The sequence below is a fragment of the Hypomesus transpacificus genome, chromosome 25 (assembly GCF_021917145.1).
Source record: "Hypomesus transpacificus isolate Combined female chromosome 25, fHypTra1, whole genome shotgun sequence".
Taxonomy (NCBI): Eukaryota; Metazoa; Chordata; class Actinopteri; order Osmeriformes; family Osmeridae; genus Hypomesus; species Hypomesus transpacificus.
This window is the reverse complement of record NC_061084.1, coordinates 601-17,372: the sequence shown is the minus strand read 5'-3', so window position 1 is coordinate 17,372 and position 16,772 is coordinate 601. Positions and strand designations below refer to the sequence as shown.

At 48.4% G+C, this 16,772-nt stretch overlaps 2 protein-coding genes across 2 annotated transcripts; one reads left to right on the top strand and one right to left on the bottom strand.

The window, feature by feature from the left end:
* Positions 1-1,588: 1,588 nt before the first annotated feature.
* On the bottom strand, positions 1,589-15,920 carry chrnb1 (cholinergic receptor, nicotinic, beta 1 (muscle)). The gene is made up of 8 exons (XM_047049070.1): positions 15,892-15,920; positions 15,442-15,550; positions 14,769-14,913; positions 14,021-14,206; positions 12,346-12,569; positions 5,330-5,508; positions 2,696-2,843; positions 1,589-2,346 (listed from the first exon to the last, which is right to left on the bottom strand). Exons 1-8 carry the CDS (start codon positions 15,918-15,920, stop codon positions 2,200-2,202), a joined length of 1,167 nt encoding a protein of 388 aa, XP_046905026.1. The 3' UTR covers positions 1,589-2,199.
* On the top strand, positions 9,450-10,854 carry LOC124487197 (complement C1q tumor necrosis factor-related protein 4-like). The gene is made up of 2 exons (XM_047049346.1): positions 9,450-9,822; positions 10,426-10,854. The coding sequence occupies exons 1-2, from the start codon at positions 9,514-9,516 to the stop codon at positions 10,510-10,512; spliced, it is 396 nt and encodes a 131-aa protein (XP_046905302.1). The 5' UTR covers positions 9,450-9,513; the 3' UTR covers positions 10,513-10,854.
* Positions 15,921-16,772: the final 852 nt, after the last annotated feature.

The window sequence follows — 16,772 nt, the reverse complement described above, 5'->3', positions numbered from 1 at the left end:
CCTACTTTTTTTTCCTTCCCTCACTCTTTCTTTCTCCTTCCCTTCTCTCTACTACTTCTCTCCCTCGCCTCTTACCCCTCTTTTTGACCTCCTCTCCCACTCTGCCTCTCTCTCTCTGCCTCTGTCTCTCTCTCTGCCTCTCTCTCTCTCTGCCTCTCTCCACTTCTCTGTCACTGGTGGGATGGTAGGTATCTCCAGTGTGTTATGCAGAGCATTGGAAACGCTGGGGGAAAATCCACCTCACCGACAGTCCATGAAATAACATGGACGACACACACACACACACACGGTCAGCAGTGTACACAGTCCAGTCTACATCATTGGATACATTTAGAGTCATTATATTGGTGGCTCCCTTCCTCAGTGACATTTCTCTCTCTCTCTCTTGCGTTCTGCCCCCCCCCCCCCCCCCCCCCATCTGTGTCGACCACACTTCTCCCATTATCCCAGCACAGATTCCTATCCCTCCCTTTCCATCACCGTCCCAACCAATCCCACTCTCTCTCTCTCTCTCCCTCTGTCACTCTCAACCTACCGTTCTCGTCCCCTGCCCTCTCTCTATCTCCCTCACTCCCCTTCCCTATCTCCCCTTCCCTCTCTGTATCTCCCTCTCTCCCCTTGCCTCTCTCTATCTCCCTCTCTCCCCTTCCCTCTCTCTATCTCCCTCTGTCCCCTTCCCTCTCTCCTCCCTCTCTCACTCCCCGCAGTGTGTCCTCCCTCTCTCACGCCCCGCAGTGTGTCCTCCCTCTCTCACTCCCCGCAGTGTGTCCTCCCTCTCTCACTCCCTGCAGTGTGTCCTCCCTCTCTCACTCCCCGCAGTGTGTCATCCCTACCCACTGGCAGAAAGGTGGCGTTCCTATCGGGGTTTCCAGAGAGAACACAAACACAAACAGCTCATAAATCTTCCCAGTTGACTGGGAGAGAACATGGTCTTGCTCTTCGGTTTACGCAACTCACATACAGCACAGCCACACAAACCCACACAGACACACACACACACAACCACACAGACACACACACGGATTAGGGAAGCCCTTTGGCCTGTACTGCAGTCCACTGTCCTTTCTGTCACAGAGGTCCCAGTGGTGTGACCACTGTGTGTGTGTGTGTGTGTGTGGGTGTGTGTGTTTGGGTGTGTGTGTTAAGGTAAAAATAGAAAGGCCACCAGGTGACAATGCCAGACTCCAGTTCTCACAGCACGGGAATAACATTCTGACAACAGATGTAGCCTTTGATATGGTTTGTCAGATCTTTATTTAAAAAAAACAAATGCACAACAAGCCAAACAGGACAGGTGTATGAGTGAGTCTTTGCTGGTGTATTTTGTGTGTATGTGTGTGTACATGTGTGTGAGTTTATGCATGTGCTTCTGTGTGTGTGTGTGTGCGTGTATGTGTGTCCAGGATAAAACAGGTCTCTTCTATAATGAGAATTCCACCAGCTATTGATGCAGCTGGTGAATTGAGTTAAGCGTGCTATTCCATACTAGAACACAAGAATAGCTTCCACACTCACTCACTCACTCACTCACACGCACACACACACACACACACACACACACACACACACACACACACACACACACACACACACACACACACACACACACACACTACAGATTACCCGGGAGGTACAGAAACATCACACACACCACACCACACTTATGCACATTCTCAAACAGAAACTGAACTACATCCATGAGCTCGTTAAAGCACCTGTATCTGTCTGTGTTGCCGGGCCGTCCCACTCCTCTGAAACCCCCCCGTGTACGACCACAGCTCCAGCCTCCTCCAGGACACCACACACAGACATGGGAAACACATATCATCATCCAATGGGTCTGTTCATCTCGGCACTACAGCTGCCAGTGAAGTTGTCAAGACTGTGCATGAATTCAGACTGGGGCTTTTAAGTGTCAGGATGAGAATTATTTTATTACTGTCAGGGATGTGTGTGTGTGTGTGTGTGTGGGGCGGGGGGTTGCTGTGCTTGAAGCTGGCATGAGTGAAGATGAGAGTGTATGCATGTGGAGGGTGTGTGTCTAGCGGCAACTAAGGCTGACTGTACAGGGAGTTTGTGATTGTGGAGGGTGTGTGAGCGGGGGGTGTGTGGGGCTTGCGTGTAGGGCATTTGGGCTGTGTGGGTTGTGTCGGTGGGCTGTCTGTGGGGTGTGTGTGGCTTATGTCTGTGGGGTGTGTGTTAGGGGTATTTGAAGGGGTCGGTAGGAGTGTGGTTGAAGCTGGCGTTGGTGAAGATGCCCAGGGTGCCCACTGTGGTGAAGATGACAAAGGTCCAGAAGAAGAGGCGGTCCACCACCATGGCAACGTACTGCCAGTCCTCCCTCAACTAGGGGAGGAAGGGAGGGAAAAAAGAGGGGAGGGAAGGAGGAGGGGAGGGAGGGCAAAGGGGAGGGAGGAGGAGAGGAATGGAGGAAGGGAGGGATGGAGGAAGGGAGGAAGGGAGGAGGAGAGGAAGGGAGGAAGGGAGGGGAGTGAAAAGAAGAAAAGTGAAGAACAGGAGAAAGAACGAGCAGGAAGAGAGAAAAGGTGAACAGCAGAAAACAACGAGAAAAGGAATGACTGACAGAAATAGCTGGAAGGACAGGAATGTACAAATGTCCCTGTGAATACTGTCATTCAGTAAACGGCAAAACTATGCGTGTGTTAGTGTGTAAATATGTGTGTGTATGACTCACAGCCGCAAAGTCCTTCTCTGCCTGCAGCTGCTCAGCAATGTATGTGATGGCCTGGATGGCTGACTTGAGTTCAGGGGGCAGGGTGAGGTAGTGGCTGGGCCCGTCGATGAACTTCCTCAGGTCAGTACACATGCCCTCCGACTGGTACCTGTACACACACACACACACACACACACACACACACACACACACACACACACACACACACACACACACACACACACACACACACACACGTATACACAGAGAATGAAGGGATGTCATGGAACATTGCCAAAGTTGTAGTCTCTTGTAGCCTATCCAATATTGTGTTGAAATGTACTGAAATGTGTTTTGTATTTAAAAACTGTTTAAAACAAGATGCCAAAACGCAACTGAGAGAACATAAAATTAGGACTTTGAGTACAAATCCCTCAAGATGTCAAACCCCATAGGTTACTGCTAGCACACACAACCACACACACACCCAAGAATCTGAAGAAAACGCTTCACCAAAGTTCTCACCAGTCATCACTAATTAAGAGCTGTGAAATACCAACAGTGTTTATATAAGAGCGACTCTGCATTTCCTTCCCACAAAGGACAGGGGAGAAGGTCAAACTCTCCCTCAGCTCTTTAGCTAGCGGGCTAACGCTAACTTGCTAACACGCTAACACTTTTCTGATGACTCTGCTGTTCTAAGGAAGGGAACAGGGGGGAAACAGATACGTCTCCCATGGTGACTTGTTGCCCTGTGTCACAGTGGTGAGTTATGGGATGCCAGGACTTACAGTTGGAGGTTGCTATGGGTAACAAGGGTTCGAAAGGTTAAGATGTGGCCGGTTGCCAGGTTGGTGTTTGAGATGGACGGGGGCACAGCTTGTGTGGTTCATGCTGGTGCTTGAGTGTGTCCTTGGGCAAAGACACATTTTCTTTTACCATGTGCGCCTGTGTGAGTGTGCTGTGTGTGCCTCTCTGTGTGTGTGTGCCTCTCTCTCTCTGTGTGTGTGTGTGTGTATGTGTGTGTGTTGTGTTCCTCTGTGTGTGTGTGTGTGTGAACTGAAACAGTGCTCACCGACATATCCCATAACTCGTACGTCCTATTGTGTGAACTCCTAGACTCCATCATATTGGGCTGATCTCACTAATGGAAGCAGATGAATTCTCCTTCTCCCACATCCCATGAGGCTAGTCATCACATCTGTCTGCTTCATCAAACTTCATCAAACACATCACACTCACACTTCAGCTTCTTTCTACTAAAAAAGATACTGTTTGCAGGTCACTCAGATGGCCACCAGGGGGTAGTGTGGTGCTGTAGCTGTTCAACTCAACTCTCAGTTCATCCAGCCACCAAACTTGTTGTGGTGTCCCGCAGAGGGTTTCAAGACTGGGGAAGCGATGGGCTCAACTGGTGATGTGTGTGTGTATGTGTGTTTGACTCAGGCTGTCAGATCCAGTACGGAGGGGAGAGGAACAGAGTCGTTCGATCCGATTGGAGGATAAAAACTGCCGCTTTTCCAATTTCTCTTTGCCACACTTCCTCTCTGACCCGATGGCCCCTCCTCTCTCTCCTCCCTCTCCATCCCTCACTCTTCTCCTCCTCCATCCCCTCAGAGCATCATTTCATCAGGAATGCAGATGACTAATGAGGGAGTCTAATTCAACTAAGACTGGCCACCGACTGTGCCAAGACACGCAGGAAAACCAATTAAAAAGGTCGGGCATGGGTTATAAGAGAGGAGGGGTGTGTGTGCTTGTGAGAGTGTGTGTGTGTGTGTGTGTATATGAGGTGGTGAAGGGGCTCAAGGGATATACTGCTGCATCATCGAATCGCTCGAAAAGGCTTGCACTTCCCTCCTGCCCCCCACCCCTCGACACACACACACACACACACAAACACACACAAACACACACACACACACATGGTCGCTAGGGTAACGTGTCAGGAGCAATTTGGGATGGTCATTATTTTTGGAGCAATGCTTTCCCACTCAGATCCCCCAGTCTCTCCTGGACCTACACTTCAGGTCCCTCAGGAAGTGATGTCGACTGGAGAGAGGACTGTGCTCATTGGGGTTGATAAAGCTGCACATGTCTGGGTTTTCCTCCTCAGTGTGTGTGTGTGTGTGTGTGTGTGTTTATGAACGCTCTGGCTTTCCCTTAAGATATCCCCTCTATCATATCCCCTTTGACCCTTCTCCCCTGTAATCGAAAATCACTTTCTTTAAGATGTCTAGAATCATCTTTGGCCCGAGACAGTATTCCTTAAGTTTCCGCTTGCTGACGTGTCGTCTAACTAAGGGATTGTCTTCTTCCTCTTTCTTGCCAGTGTTGAACATCTGTGTTCAGTTCTACAGCCTGTTTCCTTTCTGTCCTTGCACATTGTAGAGTTCCTCTTTTTGTTAAACATGAACTTTTGAACTGATCATGTAACATGGAACTAACTGGTTAAAAGAGTGCTCAGATAATTTCATGGTTAGAGAGCGTTCTCATCCAGATATCGTTTTGGTCCTGTTTTAGAACGGCTCCTCCTTGCTGCAAGAATAAACAAATAAAGACAAATTCTTCTGACCTCAGAGACCTTTGAGGATCCAATTCCACCACCATCACCCCCCCCCCCCCCCACCCCCAAACCCTGTCCCCTGACCTCACCTGTTGGGCTTGGGGAAGAGGAAGGAGGTGTTGGGCTTGCGGATGAAGTACTCGTCTGCTGCAGGTCGACGGCTGACGGCCATGGAGTTCTCCCTGTGGAGGGGCTTCTCCAGGGACAGGGGGGGCTCCACCTTGGGCCGCAGCATGCCCAGGTAGGGGGGCAACAGGTGGAGGAAAATCTGTGGGGGGAGGAGGGTAAGGATTGTGGTGGTAGGTTGGTAGAGTGGGGTGGATGCAAGAAGGAAGAGGGGAAGGCAGAGGGGGTGCAATGAGTGAAAAAAAGGGAGAAGGGGAGGAGATGGAAGGGGGTCAAAGGGGGAGATCAGGGAAGTGGGGGGGAGGCGAGAGGAGGAGATGGGAGAGTTACAATACAGTATCAGATGACAACATAGGGAGTGGTTACGTGGTGTCAGGGGCGTCGCCACGGGTTCTAAGGCCTAACCAAAAACGAAAATATCTAAAAAGAAATATGCACCGGGTGCACATCGCAAAGAAAATAAGTAAAAAAAAACTGAAAAGATGCTTATCCATATTTTTCTAGGCCTACCCAAAAATATTTTTCTGGCTCCGCCCCTGTGTGGTGTTAGTGTAACCGTGGTTTCTATGCAACCCTTCCCTGTGCATGGACAGGGTGTGTGTATATGTGTGTGAGAGGCAGACCGGGATGCCTGGGGCTTCATGAACAATGACAGCAGAAAGGTGGCCTTCTCTGCAACTATAACTTCACCTGTGGGACCCTTCAACACAGACTCACCGTGACTCACCAAGAGTGTAAACTCTCTGGTTCAATAGGGGTTAAGTAAAGGTCACAGGCTGGCTAAAACGACCCTTCCAATCAGTTTCACCAAGGATAGTTCAGGGGGTGGATTTAAAAGAGAGGGAAGGAGACATGGTGTAACATTATGCTTATCATAGGTGTAACCTATGTTGTGAGTACTTATATGTTATGTTATGCCAGGTTGCTTTGTGTTGTCTTGTCTAAAGAATTTCAGTGCCCAGTCTGACCCTATGTTGTTCTGTGCATCTGACAATAAAAGACTTGAACTTGAACTTGAGTTAGACTTCGGAACCAAATAAAAACTTGGCATGAGGTCATGTGGACATACTGGTTAATATTAAAACGTGTTTCGGTAAATCTTGAAGGTTGTTGACTTGATTCTTCTGCTATCACTTTTCGGTCTGCAATCTTTCTATATTGTAAATATAGTAATATGGCCCAAAATGCATTGATGAATGTTTTAGTATCAATATGTAGGAATAAAAGCTATAAAACCTTAAAGGCTAAAGGGAACATTTTCAAAATAAATAATACGGTAGGTGAGATTCTCCCAAAAGCAAACAACCCCATATCGATTAAGTCAACATTTTATCTTTTACATCATCTTGTCCTCACCAACAACCGAGTAACATTTCAAATCCTGGTCATGTGACTGGTCCACTGAACAGCATAAATACAAAGAAGAGGACTGAACTCCCCAACCACAACTCCACTGACTTCTCTGAGCTGTCTAAGTTGAGGCTGTAGAATGAAGACTGCTGGGACTATGCTGGTGCTGCTCTGTCTGTCTGGGACGATGGCCATGCCTGAGTTCTTGGCTGATCTGAAGGATCGAGTGGAGAAGCTGGAGAGAGACAACCAAGTTCTGCAGACCAGACTCGATGTGACTGAGGTGAACAATGACAGCAGAAAGGTGGCCTTCTCTGCAAGTATAATTTTACCAGTGGGACCCTTCAACACAGACACAACCCTGGTTTACCCCCATGTCGTCACCAATATCGGCGGAGCCTACAACCCAATCACTGGAATCTTCACTGCAGCAGTGAAAGGAGTCTACCAGTTCAGTTTCACTGGCATGGATGATCGTCCGTGAAAAAAAGGGAGAAGGGGAGGAGATGGAAGGGGGTCAAAGGGGGAGATCAGGGAAGTGGGGGGGAGGCGAGAGGAGGAGATGGGAGAGTTACAATACAGTATCAGATGACAACATAGGGAGTGGTTACGTGGTGTCAGGGGCGTCGCCACGGGTTCTAAGGCCTAACCAAAAACGAAAATATCTAAAAAGAAATATGCACCGGGTGCACATCGCAAAGAAAATAAGTAAAAAAAAACTGAAAAGATGCTTATCCATATTTTTCTAGGCCTACCCAAAAATATTTTTCTGGCTCCGCCCCTGTGTGGTGTTAGTGTAACCGTGGTTTCTATGCAACCCTTCCCTGTGCATGGACAGGGTGTGTGTATATGTGTGTGAGAGGCAGACCGGGATGCCTGGGGCTTCATGAACAATGACAGCAGAAAGGTGGCCTTCTCTGCAACTATAACTTCACCAGTGGGACCCTTCAACACAGACACAACCGTGGTTTACCCCCATGTCATCACCAATATCGGCGGAGCCTACAACCCAATCACTGGAATCTTCACTGCAGCAGTGAAAGGAGTCTACCAGTTCAGTTTCACTGGCATGGATGATCGTCCCACCAAGGGGGTCTCAGTTGCCCTGTTCAAGAACGAAGATCAGCTGATGTGTCAGTGGAAGTTGCCTGCTGGTACTCAACATCAGTATGTTCAGAACACGGTGATCGTAGAGCTGACTCAAGGAGATGTCATCTACACACGTCTACCTAACAATCACAGGATCCGAGGTGATGCCACGAACAACGAACGGAACTTAAATTTAAACAATAACAACATTTTCAGTGGCTTCCTGCTCTTCACTGTGTGAGTGGAACACTGCTAAAGTTGTGATGAAATCATCTTCAATGTCTGACCCCTGGAAACATTGTCTAAGATCAGGCTCTTACTGCTAAAAACATGCACGTGCTTTCTGCATTTGACAATAAAGAAGTATGTTACACCTTGTCTCATTCCCTTTAATCCAACATCTTGGAATAACCGTTTTGCCCTGTGATAATGTAGAAATGGGGAATGCTAAGGTATAGAATGAGAACTACTGTCACCATGCTGGTGCTGCTGTTCTGTCTGTTTGGGACGAGGGTTCAGGAAGAGAGTGACATCAAGCAGAGCATACTGTTTAGTACAAAGTGCAAAAATACAAATGACTGTTGTGTGATATTAGTGTAAAAGAGGAAGTGGCGGTAGAGAGAAAACAGAAGGTAGGAGAAGCAGGGACGGCCTTTGGTCTGATGATAAACTGAGTCATGCTCATCGGATGTGTGATTGTAAACGTTTCCCAGCAGCATATGCATGTTCTAAGAATTTTCTACATGAATACGTCATGAATACGTTTTCTACATGAATACGTTTCTATGCAACCCTTCCCTGTGCATGGACAGGGTGTGTGTATATGTGTGTGAGAGGCAGACCGGGATGCCTGGGGCTTCATGAACAATGACAGCAGAAAGGTGGCCTTCTCTGCAACTATAACTTCACCTGTGGGACCCTTCAACACAGACTCACCGTGACTCACCAAGAGTGTAAACTCTCTGGTTCAATAGGGGTTAAGTAAAGGTCACAGGCTGGCTAAAACGACCCTTCCAATCAGTTTCACCAAGGATAGTTCAGGGGGTGGATTTAAAAGAGAGGGAAGGAGACATGGTGTAACATTATGCTTATCATAGGTGTAACCTATGTTGTGAGTACTTATATGTTATGTTATGCCAGGTTGCTTTGTGTTGTCTTGTCTAAAGAATTTCAGTGCCCAGTCTGACCCTATGTTGTTCTGTGCATCTGACAATAAAAGACTTGAACTTGAACTTGAGTTAGACTTCGGAACCAAATAAAAACTTGGCATGAGGTCATGTGGACATACTGGTTAATATTAAAACGTGTTTCGGTAAATCTTGAAGGTTGTTGACTTGATTCTTCTGCTATCACTTTTCGGTCTGCAATCTTTCTATATTGTAAATATAGTAATATGGCCCAAAATGCATTGATGAATGTTTTAGTATCAATATGTAGGAATAAAAGCTATAAAACCTTAAAGGCTAAAGGGAACATTTTCAAAATAAATAATACGGTAGGTGAGATTCTCCCAAAAGCAAACAACCCCATATCGATTAAGTCAACATTTTATCTTTTACATCATCTTGTCCTCACCAACAACCGAGTAACATTTCAAATCCTGGTCATGTGACTGGTCCACTGAACAGCATAAATACAAAGAAGAGGACTGAACTCCCCAACCACAACTCCACTGACTTCTCTGAGCTGTCTAAGTTGAGGCTGTAGAATGAAGACTGCTGGGACTATGCTGGTGCTGCTCTGTCTGTCTGGGACGATGGCCATGCCTGAGTTCTTGGCTGATCTGAAGGATCGAGTGGAGAAGCTGGAGAGAGACAACCAAGTTCTGCAGACCAGACTCGATGTGACTGAGGTGAACAATGACAGCAGAAAGGTGGCCTTCTCTGCAAGTATAATTTTACCAGTGGGACCCTTCAACACAGACACAACCCTGGTTTACCCCCATGTCGTCACCAATATCGGCGGAGCCTACAACCCAATCACTGGAATCTTCACTGCAGCAGTGAAAGGAGTCTACCAGTTCAGTTTCACTGGCATGGATGATCGTCCGTGAAAAAAAGGGAGAAGGGGAGGAGATGGAAGGGGGTCAAAGGGGGAGATCAGGGAAGTGGGGGGGAGGCGAGAGGAGGAGATGGGAGAGTTACAATACAGTATCAGATGACAACATAGGGAGTGGTTACGTGGTGTCAGGGGCGTCGCCACGGGTTCTAAGGCCTAACCAAAAACGAAAATATCTAAAAAGAAATATGCACCGGGTGCACATCGCAAAGAAAATAAGTAAAAAAAAACTGAAAAGATGCTTATCCATATTTTTCTAGGCCTACCCAAAAATATTTTTCTGGCTCCGCCCCTGTGTGGTGTTAGTGTAACCGTGGTTTCTATGCAACCCTTCCCTGTGCATGGACAGGGTGTGTGTATATGTGTGTGAGAGGCAGACCGGGATGCCTGGGGCTTCATGAACAATGACAGCAGAAAGGTGGCCTTCTCTGCAACTATAACTTCACCAGTGGGACCCTTCAACACAGACACAACCGTGGTTTACCCCCATGTCATCACCAATATCGGCGGAGCCTACAACCCAATCACTGGAATCTTCACTGCAGCAGTGAAAGGAGTCTACCAGTTCAGTTTCACTGGCATGGATGATCGTCCCACCAAGGGGGTCTCAGTTGCCCTGTTCAAGAACGAAGATCAGCTGATGTGTTAGTGGAAGTTGCCTGCTGGTACTCAACATCAGTATGTTCAGAACACGGTGATCGTAGAGCTGACTCAAGGAGATGTCATCTACACACGTCTACCTAACAATCACAGGATCCGAGGTGATGCCACGAACAACGAACGGAACTTAAATTTAAACAATAACAACATTTTCAGTGGCTTCCTGCTCTTCACTGTGTGAGTGGAACACTGCTAAAGTTGTGATGAAATCACCTTCAATGTCTGACCCCTGGAAACATTGTCTAAGATCAGGCTTTTACTGCTGAAAACATGCACGTGCTTTCTGCATTTGACAATAAAGAAGTATGTTACACCTTGTCTTCTTCCCTCTCTTTTAAATCCACCCCCTGAACTATACATACACTACAGAATATAGTATAGAATACTGTAGGATAGAATGGTATACCCAAACTGTTTTTCCCACACACACGCACACACAGTGTCCTTGAGCAAGACCCTGACCGCCATGTTGTTTTCCATGGGCAGGCCAGCGCCTTGCATGGCAGTGCCGTGACCGTCGCTGTGTGACTGTGTGAATGAGAGGCAAAATGGAATGCGTTTCGGGTGTGCGTGAGCTGCCGCTAAATGAAGTCCGTTGACCATTTTCATGTCGTTTTACCACACATACACATCTTTTGAAACTTATGTGAGAGAACTGTCTCACTCTTTTATGAACCTCCTTATTTTTCAAACCGTTTCCTCCCTTGACAACGTGCACATGTCCTGTGTGTCTTGGGCGACTGTTGCACCATAGGGAGGTAACCGGTCTGGATGCTAAGGATGTAACAATATCAAAATCTCACAATACTGACATTTATTCTGCTTTTGCCAGTCAACAGGCAATTTATTGTTGTATTTATGGATCATGACAACATAAAACGCTGATCACATGGTGATTTTAAAGTGCAAGTTGTAGTCAGGAACACTGCACGTTGCACGACAGCACGTTGTTGACACGGCGAAACCAAAATGTTTCCAGACATCTGATTTTAAAGCTGCAGGGGCTGGCACAATCTCAACTTCGGGGTTGTTGTTTTCATCCTTACAAGTATCGCTGTCGGCCATGCTGGCTTGCTGTGAGCGTGTGTGGACAGCGTGCAGCGTGCAATCCTATTGGCTTAACAATGGTTGTTGTGACGACGCAGCGCAAAGGATCATGGTCTATGTAGTTAACAATGATTTGTTCCGCGGGACTGTGTTTATTCCTCTTGCTTTTTGACGGACACCTGTCCTTTTAATATTGTAACCCAACCACGACGATATCGAGACACGTTTACCACCGCGATAGCGCAATATCGTCAATATCGTTACATCCCTACTGGATGCTGCACCAAAGCTGCCAACCAGGCCTGTAATTACCTTTAAATAATGTTGGGGCCAAAGCCATTGATGGAGGTTAATAGTGTAACCCTCTGGACAGGGTGTCGGAACAGCAGAGCCTTAACTCACTCTCTTCATCCCCTCTTGGAGACCGACTCCAAAGGGGTCCATGTCGTGTCCTTCATTCTGCTTCATTCTGACTATCGTAAGTGTTCATGTAGGTGTCGTTCCTCTGATAAGGATGTGCAGCCCACCCCCCCCCCCCCCCCCCCCCCCCCACCACCGGGATGAAATCCTAGGGAATGAAAAGCTGAAAAGCGACTTCCCTGTTCCTGTCGCTTGGTCTGGGATGTGATCCATGGGGCCTGATCTCACGCCAGACATTCAGAAACCTGTCTCACACAGACAGCCTTCCAATCAAAATCTATAAATCAACCCATTCACCACAGTTTTGCAACGGTGGACATCAGTTTCCCGCCCGAGTGGGGCCCCCGCGACTCACCTTGCGGACCCAGTGGGGCATGTGGTGGGTGCTGGGGGAGCGGTGGTGCAGGTTGAGGACCACCACGCTGAGGATGACGGAGCAGGTGACCAGGATCATGGTGAACATGAGGTAGTTGACGATGATGGGCACCCCCAGGGAGGTCTCGGGGACCTTGTCCGCCAGCAGCAGCAGGAACACGGTGAGGGTGAGGAGGACGTTGATGGACAGACCCATCTTCTCCCCTGGAGGGAGAGGGAGGCGGGGGAGAGAGAGAGGGGTTAAACACACACACATACAAAGGATTCACCGTCAATCATTTACACACGTGCACACGCATACTGTACACACGTACGCTTGTCACCACGGGGACGCACAGCCAATCATTTACAGACACGCGCCTGTGCGTTCTCGCACAGGGAAATAGATGATTTACACACACTCACGCATGCGCACACACACACTCCAGGCAGGCTCCCGTGGTCAGGTTAATAACATGCAGAGGGAGTTATAGAGCAGGATGTGTTACTGAAGGAGGGCCTGACCCAGGATCTAACAGATATCTGATGATTCATAGCATGTTGTTAGCAGGGCAGGCCAGGACCGAGCAGGGTGCTCCAACAGTAGCTGGCCCGTGTCATTCACTTGGAATGACACTAATGGGGAATTCATCCCCCATTCTGATCGGGGGATGGGGCCCAGAGAGGATGCCATGTTTACTGTTATGTGTACTCCTTCACTAAAAGTGAAGTCACTGAAAACTAGCTTTGATGTCCACTAACCCCATATGCTCTCTCTTGGAAGTCGCTTTGGATAAAAGCGTCTGCTAAATGCATAAATGTAACGTAAATATCAAGTCTATATGTGTTTGTGCCTCAGGGATATACAATATGACTGCTGTTACAAAAGATACATCCCCGTGCTTGTGGGGACCACTGTCCGTCCAACACACATGGCTACGCATTCAGCATGTCCCCGTCTCAAAGGGTTCACATGGGGAGGGGGGGGGGGGGACAGGTCATCGTGGATTTCTGACGCGTGTGGGGGCCTTTTTTAGTGCCACGCAAAAAAGACCTTGAGGGGAGGCTCCTGCCAGCTCAGAAGAAGGAGAGAGAGAGAGAGAGAGAGACACACACACGGAGAGAGAGAGAGAGACAGAGAGAGACAGAGAGAGACAGAGAGAGAGAGAGAGAGAGAGAGAGAGAGAGAGAGAGAGAGAGAGAGAGAGAGAGAGAAAGAAAGAGGTTTCCATACATAGTCCTCCTGGGATCACCAGAGCTTAAATATGTCCTTGTGGTGTGTTCTCTGTCGCTATGCATGGCCACTACTGTCACTGAGGGGAACCTGCTAGATCTGTGTGTGTGTTTTATGTGTGCCTATAAAGGAGCACTATATGACTGTGGTCATCCTTGAGTTTACATGACAATAAGCCCAAGAGTATAAACATCGTTATAATACAGACATACACACACACTGAGAAGTTCGCTCTTGTACTAGGACACATAGTGTCCCATCCACAGTCTTATAGTTAGAAATGGAGGCTTACCAACTCAGTCTGCTGGCTAAACTATTAATAACTACACAACAGCAGCTGAAATGACTTCTGTGGTAACAAAAGTGAAAGTAAAATCTTTGTGACCAGACAACAACACAGTTTTCTTATTTCCAGGTCGTCCCCTGCGTAGTGTGTTCTGACCTGCGTCGGGGGGCAGGTAGAAGTTGAAGATGGCGATGATGGTGATGAGGATGCAGGGGATGATGATGTTGAAGACGTAGTACAGAGGCTTCCTCTCGATGATCAGGTAGAAGGTGATGTCCTCGTACAGGTCGTCACGCACGTTCTTCTTGCTGGGCTGGTGACGAATGTACCACTCGCCGCTCTCTGGGGACAGGGGTAAAAGGTCGGAGGTCAAGCTCGGGGAGGGGCTCTAGGGTTCAGCGGGTATGATGTGGGTGGTAGGGTGAGATACACTGTCAACTGTCTGTCCGTCTACCCTTCCGTTCATCTTGCCCATCCATCCATTAGTCCATCCATCCAACCACCCATCCACCCATCTGTCTTTCAACCCATCCATCCTTCAGTTCTCCTCACCACTGTAACCCCCCTCGTACAGCATCTCCTTCAGTTCTCCTCACCACTCTAACCCCCCTCATACAGCATCTCCTTCAGTTCTCCTCACCACTGTAACCCCCCTCATACAGCATCTCCTTCAGTTCTCCTCACCACTGTAACCCCCATCATACAGCATCTCCTTCAGTTCTCCTCACCACTGTAACCCCCCTCGTACAGCATCTCCTTCAGTTCTCCTCACCACTGTAACCCCCCTCATACAGCATCTCCTTCAGTTCTCCTCACCACTGTAACCCCCATCATACAGCATCTCCTTCAGTTCTCCTCACCACTGTAACCCCCATCATACAGCATCTCCTTCAGTTCTCCTCACCACTGTAACCCCCATCATACAGCATCTCCTTGATCTCGTTGCCCTTGGAGTCCCGAGCGAGCTGCAGGTCGATCTCTGAGGCGTCGTAGGTGTAGGAGTGGAACACCATGGTGCAGTTCTGCCAGTCGAAGGGGAAGTACGTCACCTAGACACAGGAAGTAGAAAGTATAGACACAGGAAGTAGAAAGTATAGACACAGGAAGTAGTAAGAGACATTTGCAAGTGTGTGTCTACATGCGTGCTTGTGTGTCTGTTAGGTCTGGGCGATTGATCAAATGTTATTTTCAATTATGATTTTTGAGCCCCTCCCTAAAAGCCCAAACTCACTCTCAGCCAGGCTGCGGCATGTCACATGCATTCTACCCCCCAAGCTTGTTTGTATAGGTTGCTGTTGCTATCTAGCTAGCACTCTGCTACACACAGAAGTTACCGTGGGAACCGTAGGGGTTGCAGGTTGAACATCTTTTCGACTCCTAACTGGACGATGAAACATGGCCAAAAGTGTTAGCCCGCAACGCCGGCAAAAATCGGGTTTCGAAGATACAAATATTTTCTGCCCTTTTAGACATTGGGTTTCAGAGATATAGATCTTTATCCCGCGCTTACATCCAATTTTACACTTAAATCGAATCGAGTATGATTCTGACTCTGAGTGTGCGTAAGTGTGTGTCACCTTGACCCCACAGGAGCTGCAGTAGAGGGCAGGGGGCATCCAGGTGACTCTCCCATTACTATAGGCCTGGACATGGACATGGAGAGCTACATCAAATACGCCATCATTACTACAGAGAGAGAGAGAGAGAGAGAGAGAGGGAGAGGGAGAGAGTGAGGGAGGGAAGGAGGGAGGGGGGAGAGAGAGAGAGACAGAGAGAAACAAAGGGAGAGAAAGAAAAAAGAGAAGACCATCAGTAATACAGAGAGAGAGGGAGGGAGAGAGAGAGAGAGAGAGAGAGAGAGAGAGAGAGAGAGAGAGCAATAACGAGAGAATGCCATAATTGCGACAGAGAGAGCGAGAGGGAGCGCACAGGAAAGAAAGAAGAGTGAATGAGAGTGTGAAAAGAGGGGAGGGGGAGGGGCTTGTAGCGTCAACACAGAGAAGACTCATTCACACTACCCCACTCACCGAGTCCACCCTCTTATCTGCACGGCCATATTGGAAGTGGCATAGTTGTAGCTGCCATTAAGCTCATAATGCAATACACAGCAGAGACATCAGCCCAATTAGACACACAGATTTAGCAGTCAGTGTACAGCACAGTGGCCTGGTTACACAGTCAGTGTACAGCACAGTGGCCTGGAAACACAGTCAGTAGAACAGCACAGGGGCCTGGTTACACAGTCAGTGTACAGCACAGTGGCCTGGAAACACAGTCAGTAGAACAGCACAGGGGCCTGGTTACACAGTCAGTGTACAGCACAGTGGCCTGGAAACACAGTCAGTAGAACAGCACAGGGGCCTGGTTACACAGTCAGTGTACAGCACAGTGGCCTGGTTACACAGTCAGTGTACAGCACAGTGGCCTGGTTACACAGTCAGTAGAACAGCACAGTGGCCTGGTTACACAGTCAGTGTACAGCACAGTGGCCTGGTTACACAGTCAGTGTACAGCACAGTGGCCTGGTTACACAGTCAGTAGAACAGCACAGTGGCCTGGTTACACAGTCAGTGTACAGCACAGTGGCCTGGTTACACAGTCAGTAGAACAGCACAGTGGCCTGGTTACACAGTCAGTGTACACCACAGTGGCCTGGTTACACAGTCAGTAGAACAGCACAGTGGCCTGGAAACACAGTCAGTGTACAGCACAGTGGCCTGGTTACACAGTCAGTAGAACAGCACAGTGGCCTGGTTACACAGTCAGTGTGCAGCACAGTGGCCTGGTTACACAGTCAGTGTGCAGCACAGTGGCCTGGTTACACAGTCAGTGTACAGCACAGGTACAAGTCAGGGAGGCAGAGCTGCGCCCACTAAAGCCCCCGTCCCTGTGAAGGTGTTTGGAGAGA

What these genes read in the sequence shown, in the direction of transcription:
- chrnb1 (XM_047049070.1), bottom strand. Translation starts at nt 15,920, where the DNA reads ATGGCCGTGCAGATAAGAGGGTGGACTCG. An exon ending in GTATGATGGGGGTTACAGTG is followed by an intron (nt 14,207 to 14,768) that starts GTGAGGAGAACT and finishes CCCTGTCCCCAG; the next exon opens with AGAGCGGCGAGTGGTACATT. An exon ending in CTCTTCCCCAAGCCCAACAG is followed by an intron (nt 2,844 to 5,329) that starts GTGAGGTCAGGG and finishes GTGTGTGTACAG; the next exon opens with GTACCAGTCGGAGGGCATGT.
- LOC124487197 (XM_047049346.1), top strand. Translation starts at nt 9,514, where the DNA reads ATGAAGACTGCTGGGACTATGCTGGTGCTGCTCTGTCTGTCTGGGACG. An exon ending in CAGCAGTGAAAGGAGTCTAC is followed by an intron (nt 9,823 to 10,425) that starts CAGTTCAGTTTC and finishes AAAGGAGTCTAC; the next exon opens with CAGTTCAGTTTCACTGGCAT.